This window comes from Mobula birostris, chromosome 4 (genome assembly GCF_030028105.1).
Source record: "Mobula birostris isolate sMobBir1 chromosome 4, sMobBir1.hap1, whole genome shotgun sequence".
Classification (NCBI taxonomy): domain Eukaryota; kingdom Metazoa; phylum Chordata; class Chondrichthyes; order Myliobatiformes; family Myliobatidae; genus Mobula; species Mobula birostris.
Genome location: NC_092373.1, coordinates 172257127 through 172276373, shown reverse-complemented (window position 1 = coordinate 172276373; position 19247 = coordinate 172257127). Strand labels below are relative to the sequence as shown.

The 19247-nt window shown below is 42.4% G+C and overlaps 1 protein-coding gene across 4 annotated transcripts in view; it reads left to right on the top strand.

Moving 5' to 3' along the window:
- Positions 1-19247, top strand: part of stpg2 (sperm-tail PG-rich repeat containing 2) — a 500779-nt gene that overhangs the window by 140744 nt on the left and 340788 nt on the right. For all 4 annotated transcript variants that reach the window (XM_072254779.1, XM_072254775.1, XM_072254776.1 and 1 more), the window contains one exon: positions 2790-2949. In XM_072254779.1, the coding sequence (XP_072110880.1) occupies positions 2790-2949 (160 nt within the window). The remainder of the gene's footprint in view (positions 1-2789; positions 2950-19247) is intronic.

Sequence of the window (19247 nt, the reverse complement as noted above, 5' to 3'; positions counted from 1 at the left end):
GCAGGATAGACAAAGGAGAATCACTTGAACTGTGTATTTGGATTTTCAGAGGGCCTTTGATAAAGTGCCACACGTGAAGCTGTTTAACAAGGTGTAAGCCAATGGTATTACAGGAAAGATTCTAGCATGGATAAAGCATTGGCTGATTGACAGGAGGCAAAGAGAGGGAATAAAGGGAGCCTTTTCTGGTTGGCTGCCACTGAAGGGGTCTGTGTTGGGAAAATACAAAAAACCTGAGGTTTAAAAGGACTTGGGAGTCCTTAAAGGTTAATTTGCAGGTTGAGTCTGGTGAGGTAGGCAAATGTGATGTTAGCATTTGTTTCTAGAGGACTAGAATATAAAAGCAAGGATGTAATGTTGAGACTTTGTAAATCATTGGTGAGACCTCACCAGTGTGTAAGCAGTTTTGGGCCCCTTATCTTCAAAAAGATGTGCAGAAACTGGAGAAGATTCAAAGGAGTTTCACAAAAATGATTCCAAGTTTGATTGACTTGTCATATGAAAGCATTTGATGGCTCTAGGCCTTTATTCACTGGAATTGAGAATAATGAGGGGTGACCTAATTGAAACCTATGAAATGGTGAAAGGCCTTGATAGAGTGGACATGGAAAGGATTGTTTCCTGTGGTGGGGGAGTCTAAGACCAGAGGACATAACCTCATAATAGAGGGGTGTCCTTTTAGAATGGAGAAGAGGAGGAATTTCTTTAGCCAGAGAGTGGAAAATTGGTGGGATTTGTTACCATAGGCAGCTGTGGAGGCCAAGTCTGTCTGTATATTTAAGGTTGAGATTGATAGATTCTTGATTGATTAGGGCATGGAGGGATACAGGGAGAAGGAAAAATGGAACAGCCATGATGAAATGGTGGAGCAGACTCGATGGGCTGAATGGCCTAATTCTGTTCCTATGTTGTATGGGCTGAAGAGATTCTGCAGATGCTGGAAATGTAGAGAGACACACACGGAATGCTGGAGGAACTCAGCAGTTCAAGCAGCATCTATGGATTTAAATAAACAGTCAATGTTTCGGGCCGAGACCCTTCATCAGAACTTGAAAGGAAAGGGGAAGATACCAGAATAAGAAGGTGAGCGGAAGGGAAGGAAGACACTGGAAGGTGATAGGCGAAGCCAGGTGGGTGGGGGAGGGAGAATGGAGTAAGGGGCTGTGATATAATAGATGGAGAAGAAGGAAGCTGATTGGAGAGGAGAGTGGACCATGGGAGGTGATATGCATGTTAGGAGAAGGGGTAGGAGCCAGAGTGGGAAATTGAAGAAGAGGGAATGGGGAGAGAAAAAAGAATTACCAGAGGTTGGAGTACTGGAAGTTGCACTCCTCCCTCATCACCAAATAAATAGTCCCGATGAAGGGTCTTGGCCCGAAATGTTGGCTGTACTGTTTTCCATAGATACTGCCTGGCCTGCTGGGTTCCTCCAGCATTTTGTGTGTGTTGCTAAAGATGTGCTTCCTCTCCATGGACAGTATTTATTCTTAAAATGGCACCTCTTGCTCAGACAGCAGTGAATACTTGCTGATTGTAGAAGTCCAGTGCGAGTGATGATTGAAGAGTTTATCCCTCCTTATCTCAACAGCCATCTCTACCATTTATGTCATTCAGACTCGTCACGTCTTCACAAGATTACAGCCATCCCCTTTGCTTCCTCCCCTTTACCCCTTCTCTGCAGGTTAAAACAAGACCATAAAATAAGATATAGGAATGGAATCAGGCTAGTTGGCCCATCGTGTCTGCTCTGCCATTCAATCATGTCTGATTTTTTTTTAACCCTATTCTCCTGCCTTCTCCCCATAACCTCTAACCCCTTTACTGTCAAGATCCTATCAATTTTTGCCTTAAACAAACTCATTGTCTTGGCTTCCACAATCATTCATGGCGCAAATTCCATAGATTTACTAACACTCTGGCTGAATAATTTCCTCCTCATCTTAGTTTTAAAGGGCTGTCTGTTTATTCCCTCAGATCCTGGACTATCCTCCTAACGGAAGTACCTACTCCACATCCACTCTGCCCAGGCCTTTCAGTATTCAGTATGTTTCAATGAGCTCCCTCCCCTCGTCTTTCTGAACTCCATCAAGTGTGACTTGTAACTTTTCCTCGGTTGTTGCCTTGAAACATTAAAATGGTTTTCCTCTCCATAGATGTTTCTTGACCCGCTGAGTATCTCGATCCTTTTTCTGTCTCCGTTTTCAGTATCTTGTTTTCAGTTTCTTTCTTTGGAACATCGAGCAGTACAGCACTGGAGAGGTTATTCGGTTGGCAATGCTGTGCAGATCTCAATATCAATTTATTCTAAATGTCCTCCTGTGTATCATCCATATCCCCGCATTCCCTTCATATTTATGTCTCTATCTAAAGGCCTCTTAAACTCCATAAAACTGCCTGCTTCTACTACGAACCCTGGTAACCCATTTCAGCCACTGAAATGTGTAAAAGACTTTAAACTTAGTCCTTTTAACCTGAAGAGCATATCATTTGCTGGGCTGTGATCTGAATTTGATCCTTTTAAGTTGATCATCAGGATGCTGAACTGAACCAGCGATAGGGCTGAATAAACTGATTTTCACTTCATTGATTTTTATCAAGTTAAACTGCCAGCCATATGATATCTGTATTGTCACTATTTTCTGACTGTCTTCCCATTTGTCAATGTGGAAATTTCTCTTCTTTATTATTGTTACCTCCCACAGTTTGTATCTGCAGATTTTTTAGGCCTTGGGCTATTTAATATGGTGGCAAATGCAACGCAGCTGGTAATTTTTTCTCTATCACACCAGAGGTTTCTATCAGAGAAGTCGATCACCCCAGCTCCTGGATCGTATGATGATCCACGTACAGCTCTACAGACCCTGAAGAGGATCTCGACAAAGGGTAACAGCCCTTTTGGTCACAACACAGTAAGGTTCACAGAGGGTCTACGGACAGTCAGTGAACCAGGTCAGTAGCCACACTCAGAAGGAAGGTTTGAATTTGTTTCTTTCATCAGTGATTTAAAAATGATCCAGTTTAAAGTTAAGTTTATTCTCATATACATAAGTACATGTATGCACGGGTGCAATGCAAAACTTGCAGCAGGCATATGGCATCATATAAGCAGTATTCACAAGAAAAGAATACATTGAACATAAATTAAACAGAATTTTACAACAAAGAACACAACTAGAATGAAGAAACAAGGTCCATTTTAAGACCATAAGACCATTAGTTATAGGAGCCGAATTAGGCCATTTAGCCCATGAAGTCTGCTCCGACATTTCATCATGGCTGATCCATTTTCCCTTTCAGCTCCAATCTCCTGCCTTCTCCCCCACATCCCTTCATACCCTGACTAATTAAGAATCTATCAATCTCTGCCTTAAATATGCCTAATGACTTGGCCTTCACAGTTGCCTGTGGCAAAGAATTCCACAGATTCATCACTCTTTAGCTAAATAAATTCCTCCTCATCTCTGTTCTAAAGGGCCGCCCCTCTATTTTGAGCCTGTGTCCTCAGGTCATAGACTCTCATACCATAAGAATCATCTCAACCTGCAAATTAACCTTCAGGGAATCCTACACATGGACTCCCAAATGCCTTTGTACCTCTGATTCTTGAAGTTTCTTTCCATTTAGAAAATAGTCCACCTCTCCAACATTGTTTTTCAGTTGTCTAATATACACTCTCGCCTCTCTTCTGCACTTTATGTAGCTGATGAAACTTCTGGTATCCCCTTTAATATTATTGACTAGCTTACTTGCATATTCCATCTTTACCTTATATGCCCTCTCTTTGGTTTTTATGTTGGCTTTGACTTCTCTTGTTAGCCACTGTAGTGTCATCTTTCCTTTAAAATGCTTTTTCCTTATGAGAATAGGTTGAGTGAACTCGGCCTTTTCTCCTTGGAGTGATGGAGAGTGAGAGGTGACCTGATAGAGGTGTATAAGATGATGAGAGGCATTGATTGTGTGGATCACCGGAGGCTTTTTCCCAGCGCGAAAATGGCTAACATGAGGGGGCATAGTTTTAAGGTGATTGAAAGTAGGGGGATGTCAGAGGTAACTTTTTCGAGACAGAGAGTGGTTGGTGTATGGAATGCACTACCAGTGACAGTGGTAGAGGTGGATACAATAGACTCTTAGATAGGTATATGGAGCTTCGAAAAGTAGAGGGCTATGCACTAGGGAAATTCTAGGCAGTTTCTGGAGTAGGTTATATGGTCAGCACAACACTGTGGGCTGAAGGGCCTGTAATGTGCTATAGATTTCATTGTTTCTATGTTTTTTCTTTGGGATGTATAGATCCTGGGCCTTCCGAATTGCTTCCAGAACCTCAATCCACTGGTACTCTGCCATCATACCTGCCAATGTTCTTTTCCAAACAATTTTGGCCAGCTCCACTCTCATGCCTTTGTAATTCTCTTTACTCCATTGTAATACTGTTACATCTGAATTTAGCTTCTCCTTCTCAAATTGCAGTGTGAATTCTATCATATTATGATCACATTTTCCCTAGGGGTTCACTTACTTTAAGCTCTCTGATCAATTCTGGTTCATTGTACAACACCCAATCCAGAATAGCTGGACCTCTTTTGGGCTCAACTATGAGTTGCTCTAAAAAGCCATCTTGTGGGAATTCTAGAAATTCTCTTTCTTGGGATCCAGCACCAACCTGATTTTCCCAATCTACCTGCATATTGAAATGCCTTTTTGGCATGCATTTTCTTTCTCTTGTTGTAATTTGTAGACCATCCTTATCACTGTTTGGGGGTCTCTACATAACTCCCATCAGGGTCTTTTTACCCTTGTAGTTCCTTAGCTCTACCCACAACGATTCGACACCTTCCAAACCTATGTCACCTCTTTCTAATGATTTGATTTCTTTTTTTACCAACAGAGTCACGCCTCCCCCTCCGCACACCTGCCTGTCCTTTCGATTCAATGTGTATCCTTAAACGTTAAGCTCCCAGTTATAATATTCTTTCAGACATGATTCAGTTATGCTCGCCACGTCATACATGGCAATCTACAAGTTCATCTACCTTATTCCGTATGCTACGTCCATTCAAATATTACACATTCAGTTCTGTATTCAATCTTTTTGATATTGTCAGCCTTTTACATTGCAACTCATCCTGTTGACTGTAATTTTGCCCTATCTTCAGTCTCTCCTGGCTAGCAGTCTCATTACACGCTGCTTTTGTTTGTAAACTAACTACCTCATCCTCAGCACAATCACTTTGGTTCCCATCCCCCTGCCAAATTTGGTTAAACCCTCCTGAACAACACCAGCAAGGATATTGGTCCCCTTTGGGTTCAAGTGTACGTACCTTCCCCAAAAGAGATCCCAATGATCAATAAATGTGAACCCTTGCCACCTGCACCAGTTCCTCAGTCACGCATTCATCTGCCAAATCATCCTATTCTTACCTTGACTGATGCATGTGACTGGCAGCAATCAAAAGCTTACTACCCTGGAGGTCCTGTTTTTCAGTTTTTTACCTAGTTCCCTAAAATCTCTCTTCAGGATCTCCTCACCTTTTCTACCTCTGCCATTGGTACCAATATGTACCAAAACTTCTGGCTGCTCACCCTCCCCCTTTAGAATGCCCTGGACCTGATCTGAGACATCCTAAACTCTGGCACCTGGAAGGTAGCATACCATCCACGTGTCTTTATCGCACCCACAGAACTTTGTGTCAGTTCCTCTGACTATGGAATCTGCAGTCCTCTTCACCTCTCTTCCTTTCTGAGCCTCAGCACCAGACTCAGTGACAGAGACCCAGTCACTGAGGCTCTCTCGGTAGGCTGTCCCCCTGAACAATATCTAAAGTCGTATATTTATTATTGAGGGGAATGTCTACCGGTGTGCTCTGCACTGCCTGTGCATCTCCCTCCCTTTTCCTGACAGTCACCCAGTTATCTTGTCTCCTGCAACTTAGGGGTGACTACCTCCCTGTAGCTCCTGTCTATCAGTTCCTCAGTCTCCCGTTTAAGCCAAGAGTGATTGAGCTGCAGCTCCAGTTATTAAACACGTTCTCTGAGGAGTAGCAGTTCGGTGCACTTGATGTATCTGTGATTATCCAGGAGACGGGAAGTCTCCTAGAATTCCCACCTCTCACACATGGTATAAAACACTGCTCCTGGAGCCATTCTCACTAGACTACTATGCCCTAACAGACGAGGAATGAACAATTCAGAAGAAAAAGAGAAATTTACCAGATACTTTACTTCACTCAAGCCCGATTTTGCCAAAGCCACTCTAAGCACTGGCACACTCACAACAATGTCCACTCCAAGAAGGGCTGCTCTGCTTGCACTTGCGTTATTTTTATTTGCCCTTTCTGATGAATCCTGCTCAGTGATTGGTCACCGTCTGAAAAACTGCCGAGAAGTTCTGCTTTTTGGGTCTTGAATGCGGACCTGATTGAAAAGATAGTTCTCTTCATGCACTCTCGCTCAGCAATTGGTTGCAGTCCAACTCCCTTTCAGTGCAAAGTGATCAAAGAGGTCATAGTGTTGCTAATCTGTAGTGATTAGGGCTGTGCAGATTGATCCAAGAACCAAACCGCTGAAGGGAAGTAGCTGTTCTTGAACCTGGTGGTGTGGGACTTTAGGCTTCTGAAGGTAGCCGTGAAAAAAATGACTTGGCTCGGATAATTGGGATCTTTGATGATAGATGTTGCCTTCCTGAGACAGCCCCCCATGTAGTACTATCAATTGTAGGGAGGGATGTGCCCCTGATATATTGGGTGGAGTCCACTACTCTCTGTAGCTTCTTAAATTCCTGTGCATTCAAATTGTCACACTAGACCATGATGCAATCATTCATGGTCTGATGATTTACCAGTCATAATTGAACTAAATCTCTCTCAAGAATGAGATAATTCCACAAATAACTTGATAAACAATGTTTTGGATCTAGTTTAGTATTTGATTCCATTGGGATTCTTCATGGAATATGTGTACCTGATATGGAATTAAGAGTCACACACATCAAAGTTGCTGGTGAACGCAGCAGGCCAGGCAGCATCTGTAGGAGGAGGTGCAGTCGACGTTTCAGGCCGAGACCCTTCGTCAGGACTAACTGAAGGAAGAGTGAGTAAAGGAATTAAGAGTATTCATTTGAACCAAAAGGTTGGGCTGACATTTCAGATTGCTTATCATGGAACTGAATGGTGCAACTGCCAGAATTCTTACATTACTCTGCATTCAATGAAAAAGAATAGCCAATTCCTAATGGCCCAAGTGTCATTGAATACAGACATAATTGTAGTTCTGAAAGGATACTGTTTCGGTCATATCAATACAATCTTGTCCAGTTCCCTTACTTTATTTTGCTGATCTTTAAACTTTGAACTTTGATCTGTAAATAACAGCAGATTTCACAGTTAAGAGTTAGTATTTAAAACCTTCTACAATAGCTTATTCTGTATTGTATTAACAAATCTGCTGGCAGAATAGGTCAGTTCTTAAACCGGTATATCTTTTAGTATAATCGGGTGTTAATTAGAATTTCTGAGTGAGGAAAAGCATTGCTGGCAGCTGGAGAATGGTGATAAATATAAGGAGTGAGAGGTGAGAAATTTGTCTTTGGTTGCTAGTGGTAAACTCGTACAGCCTACTCAGTTATTTCAATTTGTAGATACCCATTTTTACTTAAGACAACCTGATGCAAGAATTTACACATTTAATTTCCATGCACAACAGAATATTAGCAGAATGCTTATGGCAGGAAAGATGTTAGAGGGGAAAATGCAGGCAAATGGAACTAGCTTACCCTTTGACTGTTAATATTCCTCATAAATGTTGCCTGGCCCACGAAGTTCCTCCAGCACTTTGTGTATTGGACGTTTTTGTCATTAAGGAAACATTAGGCTGAAGGGCTTGTTTCCGTGCTGTATGACTCCACGACTCAAGATTCAAGATCAAGATTAAGATTTAACACTTACGCTTATTTATTACATGTACATTGAAACATAGAGTGAATTGCGTCAATCACATCAACAGCCAACACATCCAAGGCTATGCTAATAGCAGCCTGTATGTATTGGCACTTATTCTGATGCCAACATAGTATATACACAATGCTTGGCAAAACAACAAGCAACAAAATAACAACAGCAAAACAAGCTCCCTTCCCTCTCCTCCTACCCAACACACATACATAATCTTCTAACCCCAACGTAGTCCATATTCTAAGACCATAAGACCTTGAGGCATAGGAGTAGAGTTAGGTTACTGGGCCCATTGTATCTGCTCTGCCATTCAACCATCACTGATTTATTATCCCTCAAAACCCATTCTCCTGCCTTCTCCCTGTAACCTCTGATGCCCTTACTAATCAAGAACCTATCAATCCATAAGACCATAAGACCATAAGATATGGGAGCAGAAGTAAACCATTGAGTCTGCTCCGCCATTCAATCATGGACTGATCCAATTCTTCCAGTCATCACCACTCCCCTGCCTTCTCCGCATACCCTGTGATGCCCTGGCTAATCAAGAACCTATCTATCTCACCCTTAAATGCATCCAGTGACTTGGCCTCCACTGCTGCTCGTGGCAATGAATTCCACAGATTTACCACCCTCTGACTAAAGTAATTTCTTCATATCTCTGTTCTAAATGGATGTCCTTCAATCCTGAAGTCGTGCCCTCTTGTCCTAGACTCCCCTACCATGGGAAATAACTTTGCCATATCTAATCTGTTTAGGCCTTTTAACATTCGGAATGTTTCAATGAGATACCCTCTCATTCTCCTGAACTCCAGGGAATACAGCCCAAGAGCTGCCAGATGTGCCTTATATGGTAACTCTTTCATTCCTGGAATCTCCAATGTCAGTATTTCCTTTCTAAAGTAAGGAACCCAAAACTGCACACAATACTCCAGTGAGGTCTCATGAGTGCCTTATAGAGCCTCAACATCACATCCCTGCTCTTATATTCTATACCTTTAAAAATGAATGCCAACATTGCATTCGCCTTCTTCACCACCGACTCAACCTGGAAGTTAACCTTTAGGGTATCCTGTACAAGGATTTCCAAGTCCCTTTGCATCTTTGCATTTTGAATTCTGTCCCCATCTAAATAATAGTCTGCCCATTTATTTCTTCCACCAAAATGCATGACTATACACTTTCCACCATTGTACTTCATTTGCCACTTCTTTGCCCATTTCCCTAAACTATCTAAGTCTCCCTGCAGGCTCTCTGTTTCCTCAACACTACCCACTCCTCCACGTATCTTTGTATCATCGGCAAATTTAGCCACAAATCCATTAATCCCATAGCCCAAATCATTGACATATATCGTAAAAAGCAGCAGTCCCAACATTGACCCCTGTGGAACTCTGCTGGTAACTGGCAGAATAGGATCCCTTTATTCCTACTCTGTTTTCTGCTGATCAGTTAATGCTCCACCCATGCTAGTAACTCCCCTGTAATTTCATGGGCTCTTATCTTGCTGAACAGCCTCATGTGCGGCACCTTGTCAAAGACCTTCTGAAAATCCAAATCCACCTCATCTACTGCGTCTCCTTTGTCTACCCTGCTTGTAATTTCCTCAAAAAATTGCAGTAGTTTAGTCAGGCAGGATTTTCCTTTCAGGAAACCATGCTGGATTTGGCCTATCTTGTCGTGTGCCTCCAGATACTCCGTAATCTCATCCCTAACAATCGATTCTAACAACTTCCCACCGTTGATGTCAGGCTAACAGGTCTATAGTTTCCTTTCCCTTGCCTCCCACCCTTCTTAAATAGCGGAGTAACATTTGCAATTTTCCAGTTATCTGATTCAATGCCAGAATCTATTGATTCTTGAAAGATCATTGTTAATGCCTCCGCAATCTCTCCAGCTACTTCCTTCAGAACCCAAGGGTGCATTCCATCAGGTCCAGGAGATTTATCCACCCTCAGACCATTAAGCTTCCTAAGCACTTTCTCAGTTGTAATTCTCACTGCACATATGTCATTTCCCTGACGCTCTTGAATGTCCAGTATACTGCAGATGTCTTCCTCTGTGAAGACTAATGCAAAATACGCATTCAGTTCCTCTACCATCTCTGTGTCTCTCATTACAATATCTCCAGCGTCATTTTCTATTGGTCCTATATCTACCCTCAACTCTCTTTTACCCTTTATATGCTTACAAAAAGTCCCACTATAAATATACTCAATGACTTGACCTCCACAGCTGACTCTGGCAATGATTCCACAGATACACTATACTCTGGCTAAAGAAATTCCTTCTCCTCACTGTTTCAAAAGTTCATCCCTCTATTCCAAGGCTGTACCCTCTAGTCCTAGACTCACCCACTTTAGGAAATATACTCTTCACATCCACTTCAACTAGGTCTTTCAATGAGATCGTCTTTTATTCTTCTTGTGACGAAAAACCAAGTTATCAGAAGATTGATGCTAATGAGAAAGATAAGTGAGACAATGGAGAAACATTCAAAATGTTAATGAGGGAGGAGAGAGAGATAACGGAAAGAGACACCAGTCCGAGTATTGACAGACCAATTGCTTTGAACCTGAACTGTTTGAAGTTTGATGTACAGGCGATACCCCAGCAGGGGGATAAAAAGAACAGGTTCGCTAAGGCAAGACCCACACCACGAGATCACGAGGTAACGAGATCCTGGAAGAGTGGTGTGCCCCCACAAGTTGGTAGGAGCTTGGAGGTCTGGTTGTGGGAACCGACCATAGACGCACAGGGTGAAAAGGTACGATCGGCGGGAACCTGGTGTGTGTGTCTGCCCTTGCCTGGGTGCCGGGTTCACCGCGGAAGAACGGTCGTATCCGGAACGGAGAGGTCACAGTTGGTGACCACAGAAGACATTAAAAGGGTTCGCCCGAAAGCTAACTGCGAAGAACAAAGGTCTGTCTGAATCAGATTTGCATATTATCTTTCTCTCTCTCCAACGGCACAACAGCGATTACTGCGAACTGTACTAAGCTGAACTGAACTCTGCGTCACTTGAGACTGATCATTTTACCCCTAGACTGCGATAGAGGTTGTTTGATTCCTATTACCCTAGTTCTGTGTACATGTGTGTTTTATCATTGCCAATCTGTTGCATTCATATCCTTACGATTAGAGTACTGTGTTACTTATTTCTTTAATAAAACTTTCTTAGTTCCAGTATTCCAGACTCCAACTAAGTGGTCCATTTCTGCTGGTTTGGCAACCCTGTTACGGGGTACGTAACATTCTAAACTCCAGTGAGTACAGGCCTAGAGTCATCAAGCACCCCTCATACGTTAACCCCTTCATTCTGGGAATCATTTTTGTGAACTTCCTTTGAACCCTCTCCAATGTTAGCACATTCTTTCTTGGGTATGGGACCCAAAACTACTAACAATACTTCAAGAGAGTCCTCATCAGCACCTTTTAAATCCTTAGTATTATATGCTTATTTTTATATTCCGGTAGTCTCAAAATGAATGCTAACATTGCATTTGCCTTCCTTACCACTGACTCAACCTGCAAGTTAACCTTTAAGGAATCCTGCACAAGCAATCCCAAGCTCCTTTGCATCTTTGAGTTTTGAATTTTGTCCCCATTTAGAAAATAGACTACGTTTTATTTCTTCTGTCGAAGTACATGACCATACACTTCCCTGCACTTTATTCCATCTGCCCATTCTCCCAATATGTCCCTCCTGCAGACTTTCTTCTTCCTCAACACGACTTGCCCCTCTAACTATCTTTGTGTCATCTGTAACCTTGGCCACATCAATTCTATCATCTAAATTGTTGACATATAATGTGAAAAGTGGTCCCAATACCGACACTTGCGGAACACCATTAGTCACTGGCAGTCAACTAGAGAAGACCCCCTTTATTCCGACAGTCAACCAATCTTCTATCCATTCTAGTATCTTTCCTGGAATACAATGGGTGGCTTTGGCCTCCAGTCTCTAGTGTACTCGGATTTGGACAGGGACTCACAGGCATTGGGCCTTCGACTATCCCAGCAGAATCTCAGAGATTCGCACACCTGAGGCATCAGCCAACGGATCTCAACTTATGGATGTCTGATTTGACCCTCAGGCCTCGATCCTTTGCATTGACCATAGGACCCGCCTCAAAGTCTGAACTCGATGAAGACGGGACCCCAAACACCAGACCTCGACACTCTGGCCTCGCCAATTTGTGAACCTAGTTCTTTGGACCTCGTTCTTCCTGCATGCATGCATGGAACTCTGACTTTGGAACCTGTTGACAACTCACTGTCTCTGGGAGAGCCATCAGCTTTCATCCACGCTGGTCTGTTGACTGGACATCCCTGGCTGGCCTGTGGATATCCTTCGCCTATTGTCAAATACTGATTCTGATTGTTGTGTCACTATCCTTGGGCCTGTCCTCTAATTTCTCTAATTCTCCTACATCCTTGAACCTAAAACCCTAACCTGATCCTAACCCTCCTTTGTGTCCTCAAATGTATCCTCACAAACCTAAAAAAATCCGCTAAAAAACGACTGAAACTGAGCCATGACCTCAAGGAGGTCACAGCTTGGCGCCATCTTGACTCTAGAGGATCTATTGTCTCTAATACTGTAATCTAATGACAATATTTTACAATTCCAATAAATTTATTTGTGCTTGCTACACCTTACACATGAAACTAGTAAATAGGTAAATGGTTAAATTGGTTTATTATTGTCACATTTACCAGGTTATAATGAAAAACTGTCCTGCATACTGTTCATACAGATCAATTTATATTAACTGCGCATTAGGTGGTACAAGGCTAAAACAATAACAAAATGCAGAATAAAGTATCACAGTTATAGAGAAAGTGCAGTGCAGGCAGATGATAGGATGCAAAGCTATAATGAGGGAGATTGTGAGGTCAAGATAGCATACCAAGGAACCAGTCAATAGTCTTATAACTGTAGGATGAATGCTGTCCTTTAGACTCATGGTATGTGCTTTCAAGTTTTTTTTATCTTGATGGAAGGAAGAAGAGAGAATGTCTGGGGTCAGTGGCATCTTTGATTATTTTAGCTGGCTGCTCTACTGAAAAAATAGGAAGTGTAGACAGAGTTGATCATTGGAAAGCTGGATTCTGTGATGTGCCGGGTTGTACCCACAACTTTGCCGTTTCTTATGGTCTTAGGCAAAACAGTTGTCATACCAAGCAGAGATGCATCCGGATAGGATAACCTGTGTTCTCAATTATGGTTCCATTGTAGTAGGATGTTTGGGAGGTGTATACACCAATATATCTGATCCATTTTACTAAGTATCAAAGCCATTCTGATGAGGGGTCTGAACTTTCATCTGTACCTTAAAGTCCACTTTAGTCTTTCCCAAGTTTTGAAAATCCCTGTGAAATATAATTTAAAATTTGATCAAAACAAAAAAAATGCTGAGATAATCAGCAGGTCAGACAGCATCTGTGAAGAAAAACAGTTAATGTTTGAGGGTAGGGACCTTCATCCAAGGACTCTCAAGAAGTCCATCCTGCTTCAGAGCAAAGCAGCCCACTGATAGGAATAAAGCAAAACATACTAGAGATACTCAGCCGGTTAGGCAATGCCTATGATGAGGGAATCAAATTTAGCATTTTAGGTTGGAGACCCATTGCCAGGGGCTTGAACGGCACCCCATCTCCGTCCTAAATGTTCACTCATTCTACTGCATTGGCTGAAGTGTGTACCATCTACAAACACACACAGCACTTCCGAAGCCTGTGATCTCTTCCAACAAGGACAAGAACAGCAGGCAAAGGCAGCACCACAATTTACAGATTCCCTTTCAAGTTATTCCAAGGTACAAGACCATATAACATATTTATATATTGTTTACTTATTTAGAGATACAGTGTGGATCAGGCCCTTCAGGCTCTTCAAGCTGCACTGCAAGCAAACCATTGATTTAACCCTTGCCCAATCATGAGACAATTTACAATGATCAACTAATCTCCTAACTAGTGTGTCTTTGGATTGTGGAAAGACACCAGAGCACCCACAGGAAACCTACATACTCATGGGAAAGAATGTACAAACTTGCTTACAGAGGACGTTGAAATTGAACTCCGAATTCCAACGTCCTGAGCTGTACTAGTGCTATGCTAACCACCAGGCTACCGTAGTGCCCTGTGGTAGTAATGGTTGTTTGGTCATTTATTGTCACTTTAACTCCCTCTACAACAGCACCACAGGACCATTCAACAGCAGGACTGCCATGTTCCCTCTCCCCCCTCCCAACCCCCCACTTTCTCAAAGGCAATTAAGGATGGATTATTCATTTTGGCATTTGCAGTGATGTCTAAATACTGAAAATGAATGAATAATAAAAAGTATGAACTGACTGGTGGATGCTAGTGTCATAAAGGCAATGCTAATTGATGTTGCCACAAGCTGAAGTATTCGGTTAGGTGATCAACAAATGGATAATAAGGAATTTCTTAAAGAAGTAGAGAAGGAATTCTAGGGTTTGTGGCTGAAGGGAAATCCAATGATGGAACTATTTCTTATGTTCTTATGAATAGTGGGGAATGGAGAACAGGCTGGAATTGGAGATCCTTAGCATTATTGAAGAGTTGTTGTACTGTTTTAGATATCAGGCAGGAGTTGAGACTTGTAGGCAATGGATTTGCTATGCTCAGAGAACTCTGGGGAAACTCATTTCTGGAGTTTGGTGAAGCTTATGTAAGCAAAGAATAGGCAGGATTCCTCATGCCAGCTTGCCATTGTCATTGTTGCATCTGAGATCCAAGACATTGTTCTCTGATCCCTGATTGACTCTTCTCAATTCATTGTGGTCCGGTATCTGGACATTACTAGTAAGGCTGGCATTTATTACCTGTCCTTAATTCTCTTGAGAAAGTAGTGCTGAGCTACCTTCTTTATAGCCACAAACTTTCTCTTGTAGGTGCTCTCAATATGCCACGGGGAAGGGTTTTCAAAAATTTAGATCCTGCGTTGACACTCAAAAATTTTTTTATCAGTGCATCATAGTAAGCATCTAGGCAGGTGCATCATGGCTTGGTATGGCAACTGGTCTGCCCAAGACCACAAGAACTTAGAAAGTTGTGGATACAGCTCAGTCCATCATGAGAACCAGCCTCCCCCCCCTCCATGGATTCTACGTACAAATACGACTGCCTCAGGAAAGCAGTCAATATAGTCAATCATCCATTCCACCCCAGTCATTCTCTCTTAGAACACAGAAAACCTAGAGCACAGTACAGGTCCTTCGGCCCACAAGGCTGTGCTGGACATGCCCTTACCTTAGAAATTACCTAGGCTTACCCATAGCCCTCTATTTTTCTAAACTCCATGTACCTATCAGGAGTCTCTTAAAAGACCCTATTGTTCCTGCCTCCACCACTGTCGCTGGCAGCCCATTTCACACACTCACCACTCTCTGCATAAAAAAACTTACCCCTGACATCTCCTCAGTACCTGCTTCCAAGCACCATAAAACTATGCCCTCTCGTGCTAGCCATTTCAGCCCTGGGAAAAAGCCTCTGACTATCCACATGATCAATGCCTCTCAACATCTTGTACACATCCACACAATCTTCTCCCTCTTCCCTTTGGGTAGAAAATACAATAGGTTGAAAGGACACAACATGAGGTTCAAAGATAGCTTCTATCTCACTGTCATAAGATTCTGAACTCTTGACTTCACAATCTACTCTTGCACCTTATTGTCTGCTTACCATGTACTTCCTCTGTAACTGTAACATTATATTCTGCATTCTGTAATTGCTTTTTACATGTACTACCTTAATGTTTTGAAATGACCTAAATCAATGATGCAAAGCTAAGTTTTGTGACAACATAAACTAATTCCAGTCCCAACAATGGAAGATAGTGATGTGTTTCCAAGTTGAGAAGGCATATGAGTTGAAGAAGTATTTTCTGGTGGTGGTATTTCCATGCAATTGCTGTCTTTATCCTTTGTGGTGGTAGAGATTATAGATGTGAGAGATGCTGTTGGAATAGCAGACCTGATTGTCTTGTTGAGGCAAATGGATGGAAGGTCAACACACTTGATCATGTACATTTTCTGGCACTGCATTCATGAGAACTGTCTTTCCCATATGCTAGTCAGCAAATAAAATACATTTGCTGACAAAAGAAAATTGAGGAATAAGGCAAGCAGTTCACCCAACTTTGTTCTGAACACTTATGGCACAACTCTGATTAGACATTATTCTTGCATATAACACCATGACCTGCCATCAACCTTCCCTGCCGTTGGTCAGCCAACTTGCCCATCTCCGCAGACCCCACATTCTCATTGGTCAATTGCAAAGCTATTAAAAGTGTTCTTTAAATTACTACATGTATTACAATGATCAGCTTTCCGCTCCCTGCTTCATCTTTGTGTAACTAGCAGACAAACAAAAAAAGTTCAAAGATTTTTAACAGTAGTATGAAATGATTGTAAAGCAGAAAGCCAAGCTTCAGTAATGATGCAATTGGGGCTAAAGGTGAGTCCCAGAGTTTTAAGGGAAGAGGAATTCAGTCCACAGTGATTGTTTTTATTGACTGACTAGTGGAGCAAATTGTGTTTAAACTAAGGGAGTTAAAATGCTAAAGTACTGAAATTCCCATTATGTTGTCTGACTCTTACAGCAGAATGCTGATCTTTATACTTTGTGTTAAGTACTTCCATTCATGCTGTTTTTCTCCCGATATGTTGTACCATAATGAAAATTGTGAACAAAGATTCAGACAACAGAAGTGTTGGAACATTAAGTGCTAATGATTATTAGTAATTGATTTTTCTTTTGTTCAATTGTTTCTATCTTTGTAAAGTATGGCCCTCAATGTCTGTTAGAAAGCTTCTGTCATTGAAATCAGGGCATACTCAGTTTAATGCTGGAATTACTTGAATTACTTGTATTGCTGACAGTTGAAAAATATTTAGTTTCAGCCTAAGTACCACTAAAGGTCATAAGATAAATATTTGAGATCACATTGGCAATTATTAACTGCTGCTAGTCAAACCTACTTCCTCAGAATTACTAGCTAATTTCTGCTGGAATTTAGAATTTAGAATTTATTTAAATCCCAAAACATGAGGGAGTAAAAATCTTTGCATTATGGCTCCATTGCAATGTATAGACATGTGAATTTCTAAGTCTAATGGCTTGTAGAAAGAAGCTGTCCTGTAGCCTGTTGGTCGTGGCTTTAATGCTGTGGTAGCATTTGCCAGATGGAAGCAGCTGAAACAGTTTATGTTTGGGGTGACTGGTGTCCCTGATGATCTTCCAGGCCTTCTTTATGCACCTGATGCTATAAATATCCTCAATTGAGGGAAGTTCACATCCACAGGTGCGCTGGGCTGTTCGTATCGCTCTCTACAGTGCCCAGCGATCAAGGTTGGTGCAGTTCCTGTACCAGGCGGTAATATAGCCAGTCAGGATGCTCTCAATGGTGCCCCTGTAGGAGATCTTGAGGATTTGGGGGCCCATGTCAAACTTCTTCAGTTGCTTGAGGTGGAAGAGACGCTGATGTGCTTTTTTTGCCATAAAGCTGGTGTGTACAGTCCAGGTGAGATCATCGGTGATTGTGTATGCCGAGGAACTTGAAACTACTCACCCTTTCTACTACAGACCCATTGATGTTGATCGGGCTGAGCCTCTCTCCATTCCTCCTGTAATTTACAATCAGCTCTTTTGTTTTTTGGACATTGAGAGAGAAGTTGTTCTCCTCTGTCTCTGCTAGAAATAAGGCTGATCAAAGTTGTGTCATCTGTGAATTTGATCAGCAGATTGGAGCTGTGTGTGGCGGTGCAGTTGTGGGTGTAAAGGGGGTAGAGAAGGGGACTCAGGACACAACCCTGGGGGGGACACCTGTGTTGAGGGGCAGAGGTGAGGAAGCCCATCCTTACCACGTGTTGGCAATCCGATAGGAAGTCTAGGGTCCAGCTGCACAAGGTGGGGTGGAGGCCAAGGTCTCTGAGTTTCCTGTCGAGTCAGGAGGGAATTCTGTTGTTGAATGTTGAACTGCAGTCCAGGAACAACATTCTAATGTATGCATCCCTCTTCTCCAGGTGAGTGAGGACAGTGAGTAGTGCTGTGGCTATGGCGTCATCGGTAGACCAGTTCTGTCAGTAGGTGAACTGTAGGGGTCCAGTATGGGTGAGAGCATGCTGCAGGTGTAGTCTTTAACCAGCCTCTCAAAGCATTTGCTTATAATTGAGGTGAGTGCGAAAGGGTGCCCATTGTTCAGGCATGCTTTCTTGGTTTTCTTAGGTACAGGGACAGTGATGGACAACTTGAAACAGGAGGGCACTACACACTGGGAGAAGCAGAGATTAAAAATGTCTGTAAACACACCAGCCAGCTGTTCAGCACACAATTTGAGGACACACCCTGGGATGCCGTCCGGCCCTGCTGCCTTGTGGCTGTTGACACGCTGGAATGTTCTACGTGTCTCAGCCTTGGAGACGACCAAGGTGCAGATCTCGTTGGTGGCTCTCCTTGGGGGTTCAATCCTATCAGCCTCAAACAGAGTGTAAAAAACACTTAGCTCGTCCAGGAGTGAGGCGGCAATGTTGGCTGTACTGCTGAGTTTCCCCTTGAAGTCCACAATGGTGTGGAGTCCTTGCCGTACACTGTGTGTGTCACTGTCGCTGAGTTATGACTGGGTTTTGTCCCTGTGTTGCCGTCTTGCCACCTTGATGGCCCTACGTAAATCATAGTGGCATCTCTTGAGCTCCTGTTGATCTCTGGAGGCAAAGGCTTTATCCCTCATACTGAGAGCAACATGCACTGAGCATCCAAGGCTTCTGGTTTGGAATTCATGGATGAGAGATATACATCTCAGTGCTGATTACTGCTCCTGTCCAATGTTCCCTCTAATTTTTGTTACAGCTACGTGGACGAACCACTGCTCAGAGCAGGAAATTTTTAGATGACTTGAAAACTGCACGGCACTTTAAGTGTTTCTTTTGTAATATGCATATTATGAACATTTAGAATGAAAATTGAAAAACCACATACTCTGGGATATTTACATATTTGGCCACTTGTATATGAACTTCTTGCACAGAATGCACAGAAGCATTAAATTTACTTGCTAGGGTAATCTTATCAACTGCTACTTTGATCATATCAGAGTTAGATTTACTTTACGCACCTTTTTTCACTCTTGCTTCACACACTTTTGGAGTTTCAGTTAGCATGTGCTAAATTCTGCATTTCTTCTGGTTGTCTAATTTGGTAGCTGCATCAGTATGAAATCCCTGGTTAAGATGTGATTTTAAGTAATCTAATTTCTATTCTTTC